This window comes from Triturus cristatus, chromosome 9, assembly GCF_964204655.1.
Source record: "Triturus cristatus chromosome 9, aTriCri1.1, whole genome shotgun sequence".
NCBI lineage: Eukaryota > Metazoa > Chordata > Amphibia > Caudata > Salamandridae > Triturus > Triturus cristatus.
The window spans coordinates 152,214,101-152,232,876 of NC_140592.1; the positions used below are offsets into that span (position 1 = coordinate 152,214,101).

At 45.1% G+C, this 18,776-nt stretch overlaps 2 protein-coding genes across 3 annotated transcripts in view; both read left to right on the forward strand.

Annotated features, from left to right (window-relative positions):
- Window positions 1-18,776, forward strand: part of CACNA1D (calcium voltage-gated channel subunit alpha1 D) — a 1,031,608-nt gene that overhangs the window by 767,405 nt on the left and 245,427 nt on the right. The gene's annotated exons all lie outside the window — the stretch shown is intronic.
- Window positions 6,248-8,185, forward strand: LOC146797555 (uncharacterized). The gene is made up of 2 exons (XM_085624623.1): window positions 6,248-6,680; window positions 6,977-8,185. Exons 1-2 carry the CDS (start codon window positions 6,248-6,250, stop codon window positions 7,843-7,845), a joined length of 1,302 nt encoding a protein of 433 aa, XP_085480749.1. The 3' UTR covers window positions 7,846-8,185.

Here is an 18,776-nt window from a genome sequence, read left to right on the forward strand (position 1 = left end):
TTTGTCAACCAGACAGGCAGGATTGCCAGCCGTGATGGTTTTCTAGATGATGCAGCTGGTTTTGAAGATGGCCAGCTAAGACAGCCAGTGGAGTTCCATCAGAGTTGTGTTGACATGGCCATATTTGTTCAAGCGCTTGATGAGGCATACTATGTTATATAGGATGCCCTTAAGAAGGGCCATGTGGAGCCTGGAAGGATTTGGACCACAGCATTGTCACTATCCAGATCCAACATTACAAGAGTGTGAGCAGCAGTTCCAAAGACACTTTTGGAAGGAATGGTTTAATTATCTTCAGTAGAGAGATGTAGTAAGACGCTGTCTAGGATTTGTTTGGGATGTGGTCCTTGAGGGTGAATTCAATGTCCAGAGTGAAATAGAGTGACATGGACTGTGGGTGAAAGTTGGGGATACAACCGTCCAGGTTCATATTGTTGAGCTAGGTTTGAATTAGTTACTTATTGCTCTTGGCAAATTGTAGATATTTATGTTTATATATTGTGTAGGAGGTGTTTGAGGCGTTAGATGTCTGGAACAAAAGAGAGTGTGGGATAGGAGAGTCAGGCAGGGTTGTAAAGGTTGTCTTGAAGAGCATTGAGTTTCATTTATGCTGTTGGGATGTTGTTTGACTTTGGCTGTTTTTTGTATGTGAGATCTGTGTGTTAAGAGGAGTGCTCAAGTAGTGACAATTGGGGGTCTGTTTTTCTTCCATTTTATTTTGTGTCTACGGATGGAGTATTTGTTATCCCTGAATGTCTCTGCAATATGAAGGTGCACAAAAATATGGCTTCGACTTGCTTGTTTTAGTTAGAGCGTGGGTGTTTGCGTGATTTTCCAGAAATAGGTTGACGTCATTTGGAAGAGTGTTATAATCTGACATGGAAGTGGAAGGGTAAGATAAGAGTTTGAGCTTTTGGCAGTTGATGTGGATGTCTTTGAAGGATCTCTTTGGATGACCTATGTGTTTCGCTTGGACGCTTAGCAGTGTGATGGGATGGAAAAAGGTCAGTTGTCCAGGGGCTTGAGAGGCTTACATTGGATGTTTTGTGATGTTGTAAAGATGTGGCCTTTGGAGTGTGTTGGTTGGTTGGGTGACACATGCTGTTCCATGCTGAGAGTGTTAATGAAGTTGAAGAGGGTCTTGTTTGTTTTATGCTTGATTTAACTCAGAGGCTGAAGTCACCGAGGATGATAGTGTGGCAGTGTCAGATGGGTAAGGTGTTCAGGGCATCGAAGAATTTGTCTCTGAAGTACTTTACTATCCAGGAGGCTGTAGATGAGATTAAGGTGGAGAACTGAGTTGCTGAGAATGAGAGGTGGCATGTGAGGAGTTCCGTGAAGTTGAAGGACCCTTGCTTGCTGGTGGTGCAGGACCAGAAGGAATTAGGGCTGACGACTAGGCCTCCTTCCTTAATGTAAACATGGTCTGCAAACTGTGTGCTGTAGCCTGTGGGAACAAGAGAGTTTTCCCACATTCTCCAGAAAATGTGGGGAATCAATTATTTATTTGATGAAGAGTGTGCCAGGGTTATAATAGGTGTAGTAGTTAAGATGTCTGGAGTCTAGAGTACTGCGTGTATGTTGATAAGCATTGAATGGAATGTGTGTTTGTTAGTTTGGTGGCTAGAGAGCTGTGTATGAAGTTGGGCCTATATGTTGTGAGGATGCTGTGAGAGTGAATGGATAGTGTGGGATGCTGGGCGAGGCACATGATGAGATCTTACCTTGTAGGTGCATGCCATAGTTGCAGTGGAGAAAGTTTTCTTTCCCAAGACCCTTCCTGGACTTACAGTTAATGCTATTGACTGTGTCTACCCTTTGCTGTGAATGCCCATGCAGTAGGACACCATGAGAAGCTGAATAAATTAAGGAGGAAGCTAAAAGCGATGTCACTTCCTGTGGCGATGGATGCTGGTAATGTTGTGATGTGAGCAACTATTATTGCTTTCCTAAAATCTGCTCAGACTTTGAAAGTGATCTGCTAGACACCTCTGTGTTCCCTTTCTAAGTTCTATCTCTGGTACAGGGATCCTTATGGCGAAGAAGCTGTGAAGTTGGTCAGCTCTTTAACTGAACTCAGTTAATGTTTCTCTGTAGCTGACATATTGGTTGGACAGTTACTTACTGATTTTCCATTCAGGGTCAGGAATTGGCATTCGCAAACATTTTGAACGGAAGATGATCTTTCGTCATTTTAAAAGGCTATGTGCGGAGAACCTAACCTTCTTCACTCAAAAGGAGAGCACTAGTTGGTCCACGAAGAGTAACGTTTATCTGATGCTAGATTTGGGTGATACTTTCCTCAAGCCATACATTTAAGAATATACTTCAATGTAATCTTCCATGTTTAACAGATCAGATATATCTCAAGCATGGTTCTCAGAGGAGCTTTAATCCTTCTGAAAGGTAGAACATCACTGGCAGAAGCAACCATATGAAGCCCTGAAACCAGAGCTGAAGAGTGCTCAGAGACCATATGAAAAGGCCATTATGTATGCAAAAAAGTATTATTCAGTCAATAAAATGAGAGACCCAGACAATTTGGCTAAGCCCGTTTTCCAGGTTTTGAAGGCGATGGCAAATCCTTACGCCTTAGAATTAATTGCTGAAATGCCATCACAATAGATCAACGCTGTTAAGGCTCATTTTCAATCCAAAACTAAATGCATTGGCACCAAAATCTTGGTTAATGATGAACCAATGTTGAAAGTCACAGCCAATTGTAAATGTCATACCCTTTTAATTTAGGAGCTATCTCTCTATATGAAATCACACCCAGTATTACATTTTCAAAGCTGTTCAGTGGATTCATATACTTTCACAGACATTAGGGAGTGCAATAATGAACTGCCTCCATATATTCAGGATATAATGAAATATTCTTTGGAAGAAGGCATTATTCCTGCAGCGATAATGGAAGCTTGGGTCACATCACTTCTGAAAAAAAAGTGCTCAGAGGTTCTTGACCCCTGGAATTATCATCTGATTTCTAATAGTCTTTAGCTTCCTTAGATCTTGAAGAACTCAACTAATCTTTAGCCTGCCAGGATCTTGACTCACTCCGCTTACCTTCTGATTTCTAATCTTGGCTTCTTTAGATTACAGAGAAGGAGGCTAACCTTCAGCCCTCCAGGGTGATTAAGTAGGGCAATAAAGTACTGACTCCATATAATTAGGGTATGTGGAGGCATTCTTTTGAAGAAGGAACTATTCCTGCTGTGCTAAAGGTAGTTCGGGTCACACCACGTATTCTTTTTTTCGTAGTTTTTTTTTCTTAATGATATCTTTATTGGAGTTTTGGTTGTGCCCGAACCCAGGCAGCAGGTTACATGAAAACACATTTGTAATAATCCCCAACAACAGACTGCCCCACCCACTCCGTTAACATCCACTGGGTACAATAACAATCCAAATGCTGCTTGTCCGCTCTAGCATCTTCTGCACAACGAGTGGGTCCCTGGCTGCCGGAGCAGCCTTACCCACCCGATACATGCCCCACCCTCAGTAACTTTCGCTGCCGGTCTACACCTTTAACCGACAGCTCCCATTTCCCCTTCTAGTTCCAGAAAGGTATTCAACATTTCTTTCCACATCTACAAGTCATCTTTCACCCCCTCAACAGTGTGCACTTCCCTCATTCACCTTTATTCTACTGGAGTCCATCACCCCATGTCCCTGGGCCAAGCAGCATACGCGGGGGCTCTAGTGGACAGCCAGTGAATGCCCAGTTCACACTTGCCCAGCACCAGACCCAGAGAGGCAAAGCAATACCTTATTTTTTCCTGTTTTGGCAGCAGAATGAGCCTCAGCAGACAATGTTGTATTGTAATGTCAATGGAGATGGCTGTTGTCCTGACCAAATTTGTGACTTCCTCTTTCCAATATTCCTGAACTGGGCCACATGCCCATGTCATATGTAAGAACACAGACCTGGGGTGGTCACACCTAGCACCGGCCAGCAATCTCTGTAGGTGTATCGTGTGCATTCATTCCGGGGTGATATATGTGCGATATAGAAAATGAAAGTGAATCAGCCTAAAGCGAGCGTAGCTCACCACGTGCTGCACTAGGGCGAAATGTATTCTTCCAGTCTTCAGTGACTCTGCCAAATTCTCCTCCCACCATCATCTGGCCACCGGCAGGGCATGGGGCCGATCCGCCTTAATGGCTTTGTATAAATAGGTCAGGGGCAAACATTCAACTACAAAAAAGTAGCCCACCTATGGTTACAAGGAAGATAATGTATATTGCATACAGCACAGGTGGGTTGGCAATTTAGACATACCCCTAGTGGGAACGCTAGCTCTGCATGGCTAGTGCTTGGAAGAAAAAAATCCTTTTTTATACACAACCCTCACACACTCGATTAGTGTCATGCTTTGATGAAGAGTGAAGAGTGTTCTGAATTGTCAGTGGTTAATGTTCAGATTGCTATCCTTGAGACAGTCGACAGAGGATCCACTGCTTCTGATGTTACTTGATCTCTCAGCTGTTTGTAACATGAAACTTCCGAATTACACTGATGACACTGAGGCTCTCTAAGGATCCTTGTGTGACTAGACAAAAAGGTCCAAGGGATAAACTAAACACATCCAAAATGCAATTCTTGAGATGGAATTTCTGACTACTGGTTGAAAAATAGTAGATATATTTACTTCACCTTTTGCATATGTTCAAATGAGATTGTGGTGAAAGGCCATCAAGTAAATCATATTGTACTTCTCTTGAATTACCACTTGAAACTTTCATGCAAAACGCAACTCCTTATCCGAGAAACAACATTGTCTAAGTATTGTAAGAGGCATTATCAGTACTTTGATTGATTATGGAAATGCTTTATTAGTGGGTACATCTAAACATAGAGAATGTTAGAGACCCTACTGAACTCAGCAATTAGATCGGCTCTTAACTTGCCTAAATACTGCTTATGCTTCAGAGGTCTTGCATAAACCTAATTTATTTCAGGTGCCATTGAGGGTCAAGTTTAAGACATTAGTTTGGGTGCACACAATTCTGTCTGACTTTGCTTCTCATTATATGAAACAAGAATTCTGTTTGGGCGCTTTAGTAGGATATTAAGGTCGACTGGAAAATGATTTAGTGCTGCCTCAAACCATCAGGAAAACGCCAGGTTGTAAACTTGCTGGCCAAGGCAGACTCCTAGTGGAGCTACCAGAGGGAATCAGATAATGTCATCATTTATCTCAATTTTAAAAGCTTTAAAAGTTAACCAACTAAGACAGCTGGTATGATCTGTTGCTAGCACCTAGTAGCCCTTTTTCAGGATGTTCGTACAATATTAATTTACAGTTCAGTTCCTATGAAGAGATTAATTCAGAGAAATGAGGTCCACTTGCATTATTCTTTTAAAGATGGTTTTGGCTTGGGAGGGGATGGGAGTCGGGATGCTACACAATGGAATGCAATGCTTATATTTGCAGTTTTTCTGCTTTATGAAAGAAACCACGGAAATTATGACATTATCTAATTGCTGTGCTGGTGTCAGTTACAGTTGCTGTTTTGGAAACTGTTACTGCATTGTTTAAGTAAAAACCCACAAATAAAATGAAAAGAAAATGGTTTGGACTGAAAGCAAGTGATGTTAGTTCACATGTTGGTACTGGAAGACATAGTGATTACACTTACTGTGGAGTTGAATGCTGGGGAACTCATGACAGAAGGCCTCCATAGTGTGCATAGGCCCCCATGTATAAAAAGAGTTTGCATGCTACCTCACCCCTGCCAACAAACTCTTGCCTTGGGAAGGCCATTAGCCATTTATGACTGTAATGTTCTTGTCTATGTGCTTATCTTCTCAATATTCAGTCCTGGATAAGCTTCCTCGCCCTAAATCCCAAATACTGAATGTATTCTAGCCCAAGTTCACAAAGGGCCATATGTAGGTAGAATGGAATTTGCGAATCGGAAATTGCGATTTTTCGCGAATCGCAAATTCCGAATCGCAAATAGCTATGTAGGTAGATTTTAGCGAATAATTAGCGATGCGCAAAAATTCGCAGAATTATTTTGCGATTACCCTAATAGCGATTCCTTAATTGCGAGAACGCTATTAAGGAATCGCAAATCTGGGAATCTGCAATTCAGGTGCAGAATGATGACATCACAACCAGGAAGTGTGACTGCCCATGCTGCACCTGATTGCCAGCAGCTGTGTGTGAGCCAGTAGCTGTTTGAGAGCCTGTGTGGAGAGGAGAACAGTGAAGCTCTGCATTTGAAAACCAGTCAAATGGATTCCCAGGGGACTGAAAAGCAGCAGGAGGAACCATCAAGGAAGAGGAAACAGAAATTCAGTGAGAGGGAGCTGGAGGTCCTCACACAGGAGGTGGTCAGCAACCATGATCTCCTATTTGGGAAAAGTTCCCTGAGAGTACCTGAGGCCAGAAAGCGCAAGATTTGGAGTGACATCCAAGAGAAAGTGAATGCCATTGGTGTCACACACCGCAGTGTGGAGGACCTACGTAAAAGATGGTATGACATGCGGCAGAGGTCAAAGGAGAGGGTGGCAACAAGACTGGCAGAGGCTAAAAAAACCGGTGGGGGCCCTTCCACTGCAACCGAACCGACACCCCTGGAGGAGCTGGTGGAGGGCACACTGCAGCCTGAGAGCGTGAGTGGAGTGGCTGACCTGGACAGCTCAGAACACCCAGACACCAGACAAGGTAAGGTGCATGGCAAGACCCCCTGCTACATCCCCAAACCACCCACATCCCCCAAAAGGCAACCTGACTGCAACTCCAGTAAATGTCACACAGCACACACAGTAATGCATTATGGGAAACGTAGTCACATGCACTGATAACTGTGCCAGTGAGACACAGACAGGTGGAATAGGAAGGACTCCATCATGCAGAGATAGAAATAGACCGATAGTACCCATGAGATTCTATTGCTTGAAACTAATGCATGACAAATACCACACAGGACACAGTACTAATGTGTGTCATTTAATCCACAGCACCACCACCAACACAGGATAGTGAGGCTGAATGTGAGCCAACAGTTGAGATGGAGGACCAGGCATGCCAGAAGGATCAGGGCGCAGCCACAACTGCCGACACAGCACCATGCAGGCGTCGCATAATTGTCCCACCACTACCACTGTTGGAGACACAGGCACCAGACACAGCAGAGGAGCAACAGCCAGTGCACAGGCAGCGTGCAGGACTGCAACAAACACAGTCCCCTGAACAATCAAGAGTAGGGAGAGGGATGAGACGCAGGGAACGGCCGTCCACCAGCACTGCTCCTGTTGAAGAGGACACGGTGTTCTCGGGCCTGGAGGGCAGCATGCTGAAGCAGCAGCGCCTGCAAGTGAAGGGAATCAGGTCAATACAACGGCAGCTGACAGCACATAACCACAACATGACCGAGTTGCGCGCAGGAGTGATGGCCATGACTGGTGCATTGGAGGGACTGTGCAGGGAGATAGCGAGGGACAGGGCAGCGCGGCGCCGGGACAGACATCGCCTTCACACACGGCTGGACCTATACACAAGGGCTGTGAACCGCCACACAACCGCCACATCCTTGCTGGCCAGAAGATGTGTTGGCATGCAGCGCGAGATGGCCCACTGCTGCCAGGACGTGGGCAGTGTCTTGGTGCAGGTCACACATGCGGTGGACCAGATGCGCGCAACCGCCACAGGTGGCATAGGTGCACTTGCAGCCACGGACACTGATGAACAATCGAGCAGGAGCAGCATCACTCCCCCAATACCACAGGAAAGACGCAGGAGTGCACGACAGAGCACAGTGGAGGATGAGTCAAGGGAGGGCACAGCGCGCACACAGCGAGGCGCACCAGGCCGTGCACGTAGGAGGTGAAGGGACACAAGGGACTAATGGCCATGTGTGATGCAACACAGTCCATGTAGACTCAGTGTCTGTTGTTACTCTTTGCACTGTGACACAAACAAGTGCATGCAGGGACTTTAACGTCACAACGTGAGATCACTCAATGCCTGATGACACAGAAATAAACATCCCTGTCAGTCACCAATCAGTGTCATTGTGTCATCATTACTCACTTAGAAGTAGTTTTGGGTGATCTCATCACGTCTCATACGTCCGGCAGCTGCACCAGCACCTCCTGCGGGAGCGCGATGTGGTGCTGCTCCATCCTCATCTGATTCAGAGTCTGTCAGGTCCACTGGGGTTCCTTTCTTGGTAGCGATGTTGTGTAGCATTGCACAGGCAACCACTATTTTGCAACACGTCTCAGGGCTGTACTGTAGCGCTCCACCACTCTTATGGAGGCATCGAAAACGGCTCTTTAGGATTCCAAATGTCCTCTCAATGGCACAGCGTGTAGCTCTGTGTGCGCTGTTGTACCCCCTCTCACCTGCAGTTGATGGATTCAGGTACGGTGTGAGGATGTAGTCTCGTACAGCATACGCACTGTCACCTGCGGGGCATAAGCAGATTAATGTTCAATAGTGTCCTGCCACTGCATCACTCTACTGCCTCTGTGTGTGTTTAACAGGCATTTACCTAGCAGATAGCCCTCTCCAAAATCACCATTTGTGAGTCTGCGATGTAATGCACAGTGGCGAAACATGAATGAGTCGTGTGTGCTTCCAGGGTATTTGGCCACAATATCAGTGATTAAGTGTTGGGCATTGCACACTACCTGGATGTTCAGGGAATGATATGACTTTCTGTTGCGAAATACATACTCATTATGTGAGGGGGGTGAAATAGCGATATGTGTCCCATCTATGCAGCCAATGACATGGGGGAATTGTGCAATTTGGTAGAAATCTTGCTTGGTCTGATCCAGTGCCTGTGCTGTGCTAGGAAATTGTATGTGGTGATGCAGCCTCTGTACCATTGCATCCAGGAAAGCGTGGAAGAAGCGCGAAAGTGCACTTTGGGAGACACCTCCTGCTGTGGCAATGACCCCCTGGAAACTACCTGATGCCAGGAGGTGCAGTGAGCACAGCACCTGTACATGGGTGGGAATGGAGTGTGCCCTGCGTGTGGGGTGGTCAAGTATGGGTGTCAGTTCAGCAATTAAATCCAGGATGCTGTCTGGGTGCAGCCTGTAGTTGACATGGATCTCCTCATCGGTCACTTGGAAGAGGGTGATGCGTGCTCTGTAGATCCTTTCCTGGCGTCTCCGTCTCTGTGTGGCATCCCTGATTCGCAGCCTCCTGGCTATCACGTACAGCCCAGCCATGGTGGAAAGGCCCTGTGGCATTGTGGGCCTGTTTAAATAGGTTGCAGTAGGTTACCACCTGCTCAGTGTTGATGGTAATTGGGAAGTGCAAAATTGCGAATTTTGCATAATCGCTATTTGCGAGTTTTCTGAACATGTCATTTTGCGCTATCGCTATTTGCGAGTTCGGTAACAGCGATTTTCGCTAATACTGGTGCGCAGACTGCGATTACGCTGATTTATTCGCAGACTCCACTTTCCGCAAAATAGCTAATCGCTAAATTAGCGATTCGCACAGCTCTTCTGCGTATACCTTTCCTACATGGCTCAAGTATGTTTTGCGATCGCAAACACCCAGATTCCTGCGAATCGCACTGTTTGCGATCGCAAAACTGTTTCCTACATATGGCCCAAAGTCTTTTAACCCAGATGTGGTAAACAGTTTCCAAATCCCTGACTCCTCCCGTCATTCTCCTACTGTTAGTTTGCTGTGGATCCCCCTAGATTCATCCTTATTCATGATCCCACACATCAACAAACTTGTAAGTGGTTACTTTCTACCTGTGCGCCTTGGTGAAAATCAAGCTACTTATGTCACCATCTATTCTAAAATTGGTGTCCCTTGGTCTGATTTTGTTGGGACTCAATTTTGGAAACACTATCCTTGCAGGCATCTATCAAACCTCTCTCTTACCAATGAAAACTGTTCTGCTTGCTGCAGTCAGACAAGTGGCATCAAATAATAAATTCAATCGTATTACTCCTATTTTCGCCGAGCATTATTGACACCCTATGAAGCCAGAACAAAGTTTAGACTAGATTGTCTTGCCTACAAAGCTGTTCATGTCAACCCTGAGGCCTACCTCTCTTGCCTACTCAAATGGCCAGGTGAACCCAGGACTTCCTCATGGAGTCACCCTGTTTGACAATATCCATGCACATCCATCTGCCTTTCTCACTAGCAGCAGGCCTTTGAATGAAAGTGTAAAACTCAGCATCTTTAGCAAATAGTCCAGCACAGACCACATTTTGAACAGCTTGTCATATAATGGTTTCATGGTAATTCTGTTGTTAGCATTGTAATACAGCATACAGTGCCGAATAATAAAAACTATTCTAAGACCATTGTGACTGTATTGTTGAAGTGTGTGCTATTCCCATGAGCAATGTTCGGAGTCATTTTCATTTCCTTAAATGAGTTGGGAATGTACAAGGATGCCCTGGAATGAGGCTTACAGTGCCACAGTGGCTTTATGCCTCCAAGATATTGCTGTGATAATATGCATTAAATACTTTTGTGAGGGGCACTTCTGGAAAGGAGAGTTCTTCTCCTTTGCTACTGTACCTCCTCTTCCTATGTCTGTGGCATGGAGCCCACAGTTCTGGTCCCTAACATTGGCATACAAAGGTCATCAAGACATTTTCTGTCCTCCAAGTGCAGGCACATTTGAGGTATATTCCCAATCCTCCCAACCCGTGAGCAGTTGCAAGAAAATTGGTGGCAGGAGGATAGTGGTGGATCCGGGTGTTTTACCAGTGAAGCCAGCCTTCACCTTTAAGGCCCTGGCATCTAGTGTTACAGAGTTGTCCCTAAGTGAGAATATGGTTAAAAAAAAGTGCAAGAAATGTTTTTGCCATATTCTCAGCGAGGAGCGCTTGATTAATTATGCATTACTGATGGAAATGTAATATGAGTATCTGCGCTAATAACAACAAAGAATATGTGCACAAACTGACAATTAAGTACATAAATCACAGTAACATGGCTATGATGGCAATATTTGAACAGGCGCACATTGTTTATGATGCAGCCCCAGTGCTGCTGTTGCTTCATTGTAACATCATCATGCTTGCTTTTATACAAGTGGAATGTTTCTGATAGATATTTCTAACCCCAGATTCCTCACCTTCTGAGTCCCTCAGGCACCAGACAGGGCCCAATTTTTTTTTCATGCAACAGCTCATGTGGGCCCACAGGTGGCGTCATCGGTCTCTGTGGCAGTTCTGTCCCGCCTAAAGAAGTGACTCTACAAAGCCACATATAGAGTCCATTCCTGCAGGATGATGTTCCTCTTTTTTCATGCCTTTCCACGGACTTGGATCTCCACTCTTAAACTTTTCTTATTGTTTACCAGTGTCCAAAATGGATTTTTGACATTATGAAAGGAGACAGAGGATTGTAAACTGTTCCACAACTTCTGGAAGCAGATGTCAGTCACAGGTCATTGTAACATTTGTGTTTGGAGCTTGGTCTTCAAGCGTGGCACAAAGTACTGTGATAAATGTTCCCTGATGTATCCAAGGCTATCACAAACTGTGAATCAAAACTAAACATCATTGAATACACGAAGTGGGGTTAGTCTCGGTCGAAGTCCAAAGGTCCTGGTCCCAGTCACCGTCCTTTGCTAAGTGCTGGAACAAACCTAAAGACAAGTTGTGGCATGATCACAAGAAGTCCAGAAGGGAGTTTTACTACATCCTGTTTCTCCTATTCCCAGGTTAGAGCCAATGCGCCACTAATCCCCTGGGCCATAATCAAATCTGTAGCAGATTTAGGCCTTTAACGAGGCGATGCTGCAACTGTTTCAGATGGTATAGATCCCTACAGCATGCCTTTGGGCTCAATGGATCTGTGGTAGCCTCCATCCAGACTTCTATCAGCAGGTCCTCCCCCTACGCAGACTGACCCTGCACAGCCCTTGCCCGGCCTCATGCTGGTGCCATGCCACACTTCCACATCTCTGCAGCTGGCAATGTTGGTTCTCACAGGTTCAGAACTGGTTGGCGATCTCACCCCGATTCTGATGTCAGATCTGGAGCCAAATTCAGCTACTCAGCTATGTCAAGCTAAGTGAACACTAAGGCTCATCCTGTTTCCTAGTATGACTCCCCAATCACGCCCTTGCCACAACCCAAATACTATCAGAAGCAGTTTTCAGATCCAGCTCTGATGCAGTCTAAGAATTCAAACTGGTCCCCCACAAAGAAGTCGAATAAGCAACATGCGGGCCAACAGGGGCACCAGACCTGCAGCTCCTCCTCAACTGCAAAATTGTCCACTTTAGTTAGCTTTCATTAGCTTATGCCCCCCCAGTGGGAGGCAGTTCCTGATATTTACTCTAGATTGGCAATCCATCACATCCAACAAATAAATATTACAAATTATCTGCAAAGGTTATGTTCTACTCCTTTTTCCTCCCCACCCAACATCCCTCCCTCACTAAAACAGATTTCAGAAGTTTATCTGTCCATCTTACCACAGAAGGTATGTCTGTTGCCCTCCTAAGGTGCTATAGAAAGGATACCGGAATCGGAGCAAGACGGAGATGGTTACTCTTGCTATTTCCACAGCTGGGAAAATGAAAGGGGCCTCAGGCCTATCTTGGACCTCTGCCGCCTCGATTTTCCTTCTGCTGAAGGAAGGATTCATATTTGCACAGATCTCATCTGGACCTGGGTGACTGAATGGTGTCCTTGCACGACACATATTTTCATGTACCCCTTCTGCAGTCCTACTGGTGTTACCTGGAGCTGAAGTTGGGTCAGTTTGCTGGGCTCTCCTTTGGACTCACCAGTGTCCCTTGGATGTTCACAAAAAAAGTGATGGCGTTGGTCCCTGCCCATCTTCAGAGGTCAGGAGATGCTGTATTCCTGTACGTCGGTGACTATCAGCTGAAGGCAGGCACGCTGTAGTCAGATTTAGACCACATCTGGATGGTGGTAGAACTTTTGACATGAATGTGTTTTGCCATAAACGAGCCTAAGAACCACCAGATTCCTTCTCAGAGGCTTTCATTCATTGGGGCTTCCATTCATTGGGACAATCCTGGTTTGGTGGAGTTCAGGACTTTCCCTGTCCAGCAACAAGTTCAGGATAATCTAGCTATGATTCACATGATTCACATGTTTCAAGCTTGCTCCTGTATCCAGACTCCGAGGCTTCTTGGCTGCTTAACCTCGTACATCATCCTTGTCAACCATGCCAGGTGGCACATGCAAGTCTTTCTAAGGAGCTTGAAGTCCTAGTGTGATTTCTGACACCATCCAGATCTTGGAAAAAGTAGCTCAAGATTTGCAGTGGTGGCTGACCGACCACAGACAGGCCTGCTGCAGACTGTTGTAATTTTCCCACCCTGCGCTAACACTGGTGATAGATGCATCACTGTTTGATCAGTCTACTGGAACAGCGGATCATGACCCTTTCCCTGAAAAACTCTACTACTAGGAAGGAGTGGGGTTTTGGGTCCTGTGCCAGGAAGATGGAGTTCCAGGGCATCTTTCTGGTTGCCAACCACCTTCCAGGGTACCTGACTGCCAAAGCAAACAAACTGAGCAAGCATCATCCAGCACATCATGAGTAGCAATTACATCTCAAGGTTGCTCAGGGTGTCTTCCATCAAAGGGGGTAACTTTAGCTGCATCTCTATGCCACCCATCTGGTTATCCATGATTTTATCCCAATATCAATATCCACATTTCAGTTTACAACTTGTCTGAACACCTTCAAGTAGGCAGGTATGAGATCTTAAGGGAGAGTTTTGTCCACAAAAACCTGGGTTTACCCTCTGATTACAGATGTTTGAGTGGGGAAGTATTCATAAGCAGAAATGAATGAGAAATTTCTTTTGGCCATTCATTAGTTTGTAAAGAGGTGACACTTCATGGAGCGTGCAATGCATCCATGGCCAATTTGGTTTGCTGTCTGAAGGACAAATGTTTTCCCTTGATTCGGGCAGTGTTCAAGTTAATTGGAAGTTATTTGATCCTGAATGACCAAGGTTGTTGTGGGATGAAACAGGGAGAGTATTATTTGGTGACAATTTCCAGGGTCGTTACTTGTAACAATGTTCTATTTCCTCCCACACACAAGGAAGTTACCGTATGGCCTGCTATTCAAATCTTTAACATTAACTTTGATGAGTTAAGCAGACTGAAAGCCTTATTGTTTCACAAGGATGTTGTATTAACATCTGCTAGGGAAATGTTCGATCTTCAAGTTGCAAGGTCTTGCTCTGCAGTGCCATCACTATCGCGCAAAAACCGGCCTCAGAAGTTTGGCAAACTAGTACACTGAATATTTAATACTGCGGGATTGGTACACTCCTTAAAGCCATTGGGGCTGTCTTTGTTAGCACGTCCCAGACCATATTCGGAGTGATTCGTCCTTCTTGCACTTTTTGGTGTCCATCATATTTGGAGATATACTGCTTGAGTTTTTCCTGCTCATTGCTGTTTTGATCCTATTTTTGTTGCTCTAGCTGAGGTGATTGTTTAAACTGTTCGAGAATTAGATGTTTGCATGTACTGTGGCTGAAGTTTCTTTTCCTTAATTAAAGAAATTCAACGAGAACCTGCATATCTGCTCTGAGCATTTATTTCAACCAACATGAGGATGACCTTCAAAGAATCTAATAAAAATACTCAAGCCAGTGGGTTTCTAAATGCATTTTTACTTTGCTTCTATCATATAAAAGTACAGTTGAAATAATATCTACATTTAAAAAGCTTGCACCCTAAAATTGAGGTGACTGCTGGTTTGAGACGCAGACCACCATGTTGTAGTTGGCTCTCTAAAGCAGTTAAAGTAATGAACCATTTTACAACTGGTGTAAACGTGCAGAATCTGTCTTTAATCTGTAGACTACTGATATATTGGAATTAATGTATTTTGCTAGTGGATAGCCTATGTTCAGGATGTTCACTGTAGAAGCCATATTTCCAGGGAATTTATATAAGATATATTTAAATGATTTACAGCCTATTAACAAGGGTAAATTTGAACGTAAGCATAAGCTTACAACTAAATGTACATTATTGCCCCACTCAATAATTCATAAAGCGATTCCTGGCTGGCGTAAGAGCATTTTTGAGTGTAGAGGTCTCTGCCATGAGTGCAGAGTTCTTTGCACCAGTAAATCACTCTGAATGGGTAAGAATATGGTGCTGCTGTGTATTCCAGTGCATAATTAGCCATGGGTGTTTGTGAAAGCCCACAAACAGCTATGTTTATGGGAATTCATAAATTCCTTACAGTCAAGAATCCAGCCTGGGTAGGATCCAAATTTAATCCTGTATGTTACTGATGTAAATAACCTCTCGTGGGTGTGAAGAGAAATTAATCCCACTTAGATTTTGAGGGGGTGTATAGGAAGAGGTTTCTCCACAGATAAACATAATTTAATTATGCGGGGAGGAGGGACGTGGCTTGGTCTCTGCGTGGAATGGCAGCTCATCTTTGAGCTCCAGTGAGCCCACTGCACAATATTGATCTGTGGCGCTGCTGTTGCCTGCTGTGACATCAGGGTGAATGCAGTAAAGACTGAAAGAACCAGGAAGAAGATTTTCCACAGATAAACATAATTTAATTATGCGGGGAGGAGGGACGTGGCTTGGTCTCTGCGTGGAATGGCAGCTCATCTTTGAGCTCCAGTGAGCCCACTGCACCATATTGATCTGTGGCGCTGCTGTTGCCTGCTGTGACATCAGGGTGAATGCAGTAAAGACTGAAAGAACCAGGAAGAAGATTTTCCACAGATAAAAATAATTTAATTATGCGGGGAAGAGGGGCGTGGCTTGGTCTCTACGTGGAATGGCAGCTCATCTTTGAGCTCCAGTGAGCCCACTGGCGCTGCTGTTGTCTGCTGTGACATCAGGGTGAATGCAGTGGAGCCTCTGTCACACAGTTGCGTCTTGCACTGGTGCTGAGTGCTCCATTTACAGCTGCTTTTTCCTCCCGGTCCAAAGATGGCGTGGGATCCAAGATGGTGGCACCTGTGTGCTCATCGCTGCATTCTCTGCGTCGCATCTAGAAGCAGCCAACAGTGGACAGAGGATACCCAAGGGTCCCAAGGAGCGCTGCTGCTCTGCTGACTTCCCGTGGTAAGCTTGTAGCCTCTGGCTGTGATTCAGAGAGCCTCTTGAGAGGCCCTCCTCTCAGTTTCACTGCCATGGCTGATTACTACTTTATCGACTGCAAGGTACCTTTCCCCATACATGCTTTAGATGAGCCTTTGGGTCTCCTTGCCTTACTCCTCCCTTAAGTCAGGGGTTAAGAGGGCACCCTTTAGTATAGCATGGACACAGCGCAGGGGGGAGTGACTGATCTTACCCACCGGTCTGCGCCTACAGCCTTGGAGGTGACTCATTTAGTCTGTTTGTCATTGTAGATCCGCTTCTTCGATCAATCGATAATACTCAACAGCTCATCACCCAAGGTCAGGCAATAGGGTGCCTTGCTCAGCAGTCACTCTTTTTATTGTAATCTCTACCCTTTCTACTCAATCATTTATTGTCTTACCAACCACAGCTCAGAGGGCTTGATTGACCTACACTACATCTGACATTACACGGGGGAGTCACAGTGTCTTTTGACCCTACTTGTGCATTGCCACCTCCCTCATACTGGTGGAGTCATCCTTATGTTGCATTACCTTGGAAGAAATGGCAGTGGTCAAGGATCTCAAAGACAAGGATAGCAAAGGAAAATTAATGAAATCCAAACAATATTCTCCGATACCTCCGATATTTAGTCGAAGAGCCAGGTCTTGAGGGTCTTCCTGAAGGTGTTCAGGGAGGGGGCACTTCTGATGTCTGCCGGTAGCTCGTTCCAGGTCTTGGCTGCAATGTGAGAGAAAGATCTTGCATCTGCTCTGGCTCTGTGGATGCGCGGGGTTTCAGTCAGTGCGAGGTTGGCAGATCGGAGGTTTCTTTTGGGTACGTGGAAGTTGATTCTGTCGTTGAGGTATTGGGTCCGTTGTTGTGTAGGCATTTGTAGGAGTGAGTGAGGATTTTGAAAGTGACTCTTTTCTCCATGGGGAGCCAGTGGAGACTTTGTGGGTGTTGACTGATGTGTTCGTGTCGGGGGATGCCGAGGACAAGTCTGGCGGCGGTGTTCTGTATTGTCTGGAGTTTGCGGAGTAGGGACTTGTTGATGCTGGTGTAGATTGCGTTTCCATAGTCCAGTCTGCTGGTGATGAGTGTGTGGGTGACTGTCTTCCTTGACTCAGGGTGGATCCACTTGAAGGTCTTGCGGAGGATGCGGAGGGTGTTGAAGCAGCTGGAGGTGACGGCGTTGACCTGTCGGTTCATGGTGAGTGGTGGTAGTTGCGAGAATTAGGAAGGGCTTGAATGATCTGAATATCAGGCTCACACACATTGATCAAAGAATAAGTAACATTGAAGATCGTAATAATGGGCAAGTAAAATGACTACAGAACTCGGGACACCTGATCACCTCCCTCAGATGCGACATCACAGATTTGGAGGAACGTAACAGATGACTACATTTAAGAATCTTTGGTGTCCTTGACGGAGTGGAGGACACTGCTACTTTAATGATTACGTTTCTAGAATCCTAGAACCCTGCCAGACTGAACATCACTGTTCATAAAGACTATGAGCTTGATTAAGCTCACCGAATCCCAACTTTCAATTCTAAAAATGCCTTAGCTCCTCACCCAGTAATCTTTAAATGCTATTTCACCAACATACAGAACTAATTTTGGCGCGTATGAGGAAGGCCAAGTCGATTTCCTGGCAAGTAGCAAGGATAATCATATCTCATAGGCTATACGAGGGACACAAAAGGCTTTCTTTCGCTCAGGAAGAGACTCGTTGAATGATATATTCAATACTCATTTGTATGTTCATACAAATTGAAAATCGTTTTCAAAGGCAAGACACTCATTTTCCACAAGCCTTCCAACCTATGTACCTTTTTGGACAACTCCTCTGATACAAGGATGGAAGAGGGCCAGCTCATCTCAACCTAGTGCATCTTCCCCCTTTAAATTCCTTCTGGGGAGAATTACGTTGGTAGTTTGTTCTCTTCTGGTGGGGGTCATTCTACCAATATAGTCTACAGCAATCCCTCCAGTACCTTTTAACAAAATGTCACTGCAACGGGCGGCACTCAAGTTTGTCAGCCTGACTCTACAACCATTGTCACTAAAGCTGAGATCTTCATCTCCTTTTAACTGCATCCCTGTTGCTCTGCATATGCTTTATGTATGCTCTCTGTGCTCTTTGTCTGACAACGGACCTTCGAACACGTATTACTTTGCCTTCGTATTCTCACACATGGTCATTTCAATTTTGATCAAGCTATGTAAGAGGAACCTGCTAATATGTTGGCTCCACAGCAATGTGAAGTGCTGTTTGATTGTGTTTTTCTTTTTGATATGTTCCTTCAGGTTGGTATTATTTCTATCTGTTATACACTTGCTTTACTACTCGGATGTTATATAATGGGTTATCCCATCTTTATCTATAACTTGGCTGACGCATAATTGTTTGTTCTCATTTTGTCCATTATTGATATGAGGAGGCGACTAGCTTGTTCATTTGTTGCACAAAAATGTGGGCTCAATCCCCTCTTTTGCTCCCCTTCCGCCCTGCGCTGATGGCCCCACAACCTCTAATCTGTACACCTCTTCTCTTGGGACCCTTCCACTGTCTTTTGAGAAAATACCTCTGTTTCTCTATGGTGCTATTTACCTACTCTCCCCTCCTGATTCTGTATTCCTATTCTACCCACCATTTATTACAGTTTCCAGGCAAGCTCACTCTGCTCTTCCCAGTTCATGCACCATTATCACAA

What these genes read in the sequence shown, in the direction of transcription:
- LOC146797555 (XM_085624623.1), top strand. Translation starts at nt 6,248, where the DNA reads ATGGATTCCCAGGGGACTGAAAAGCAGCAGGAGGAACCATCAAGGAAG. An exon ending in ACACCCAGACACCAGACAAG is followed by an intron (nt 6,681 to 6,976) that starts GTAAGGTGCATG and finishes TTTAATCCACAG; the next exon opens with CACCACCACCAACACAGGAT.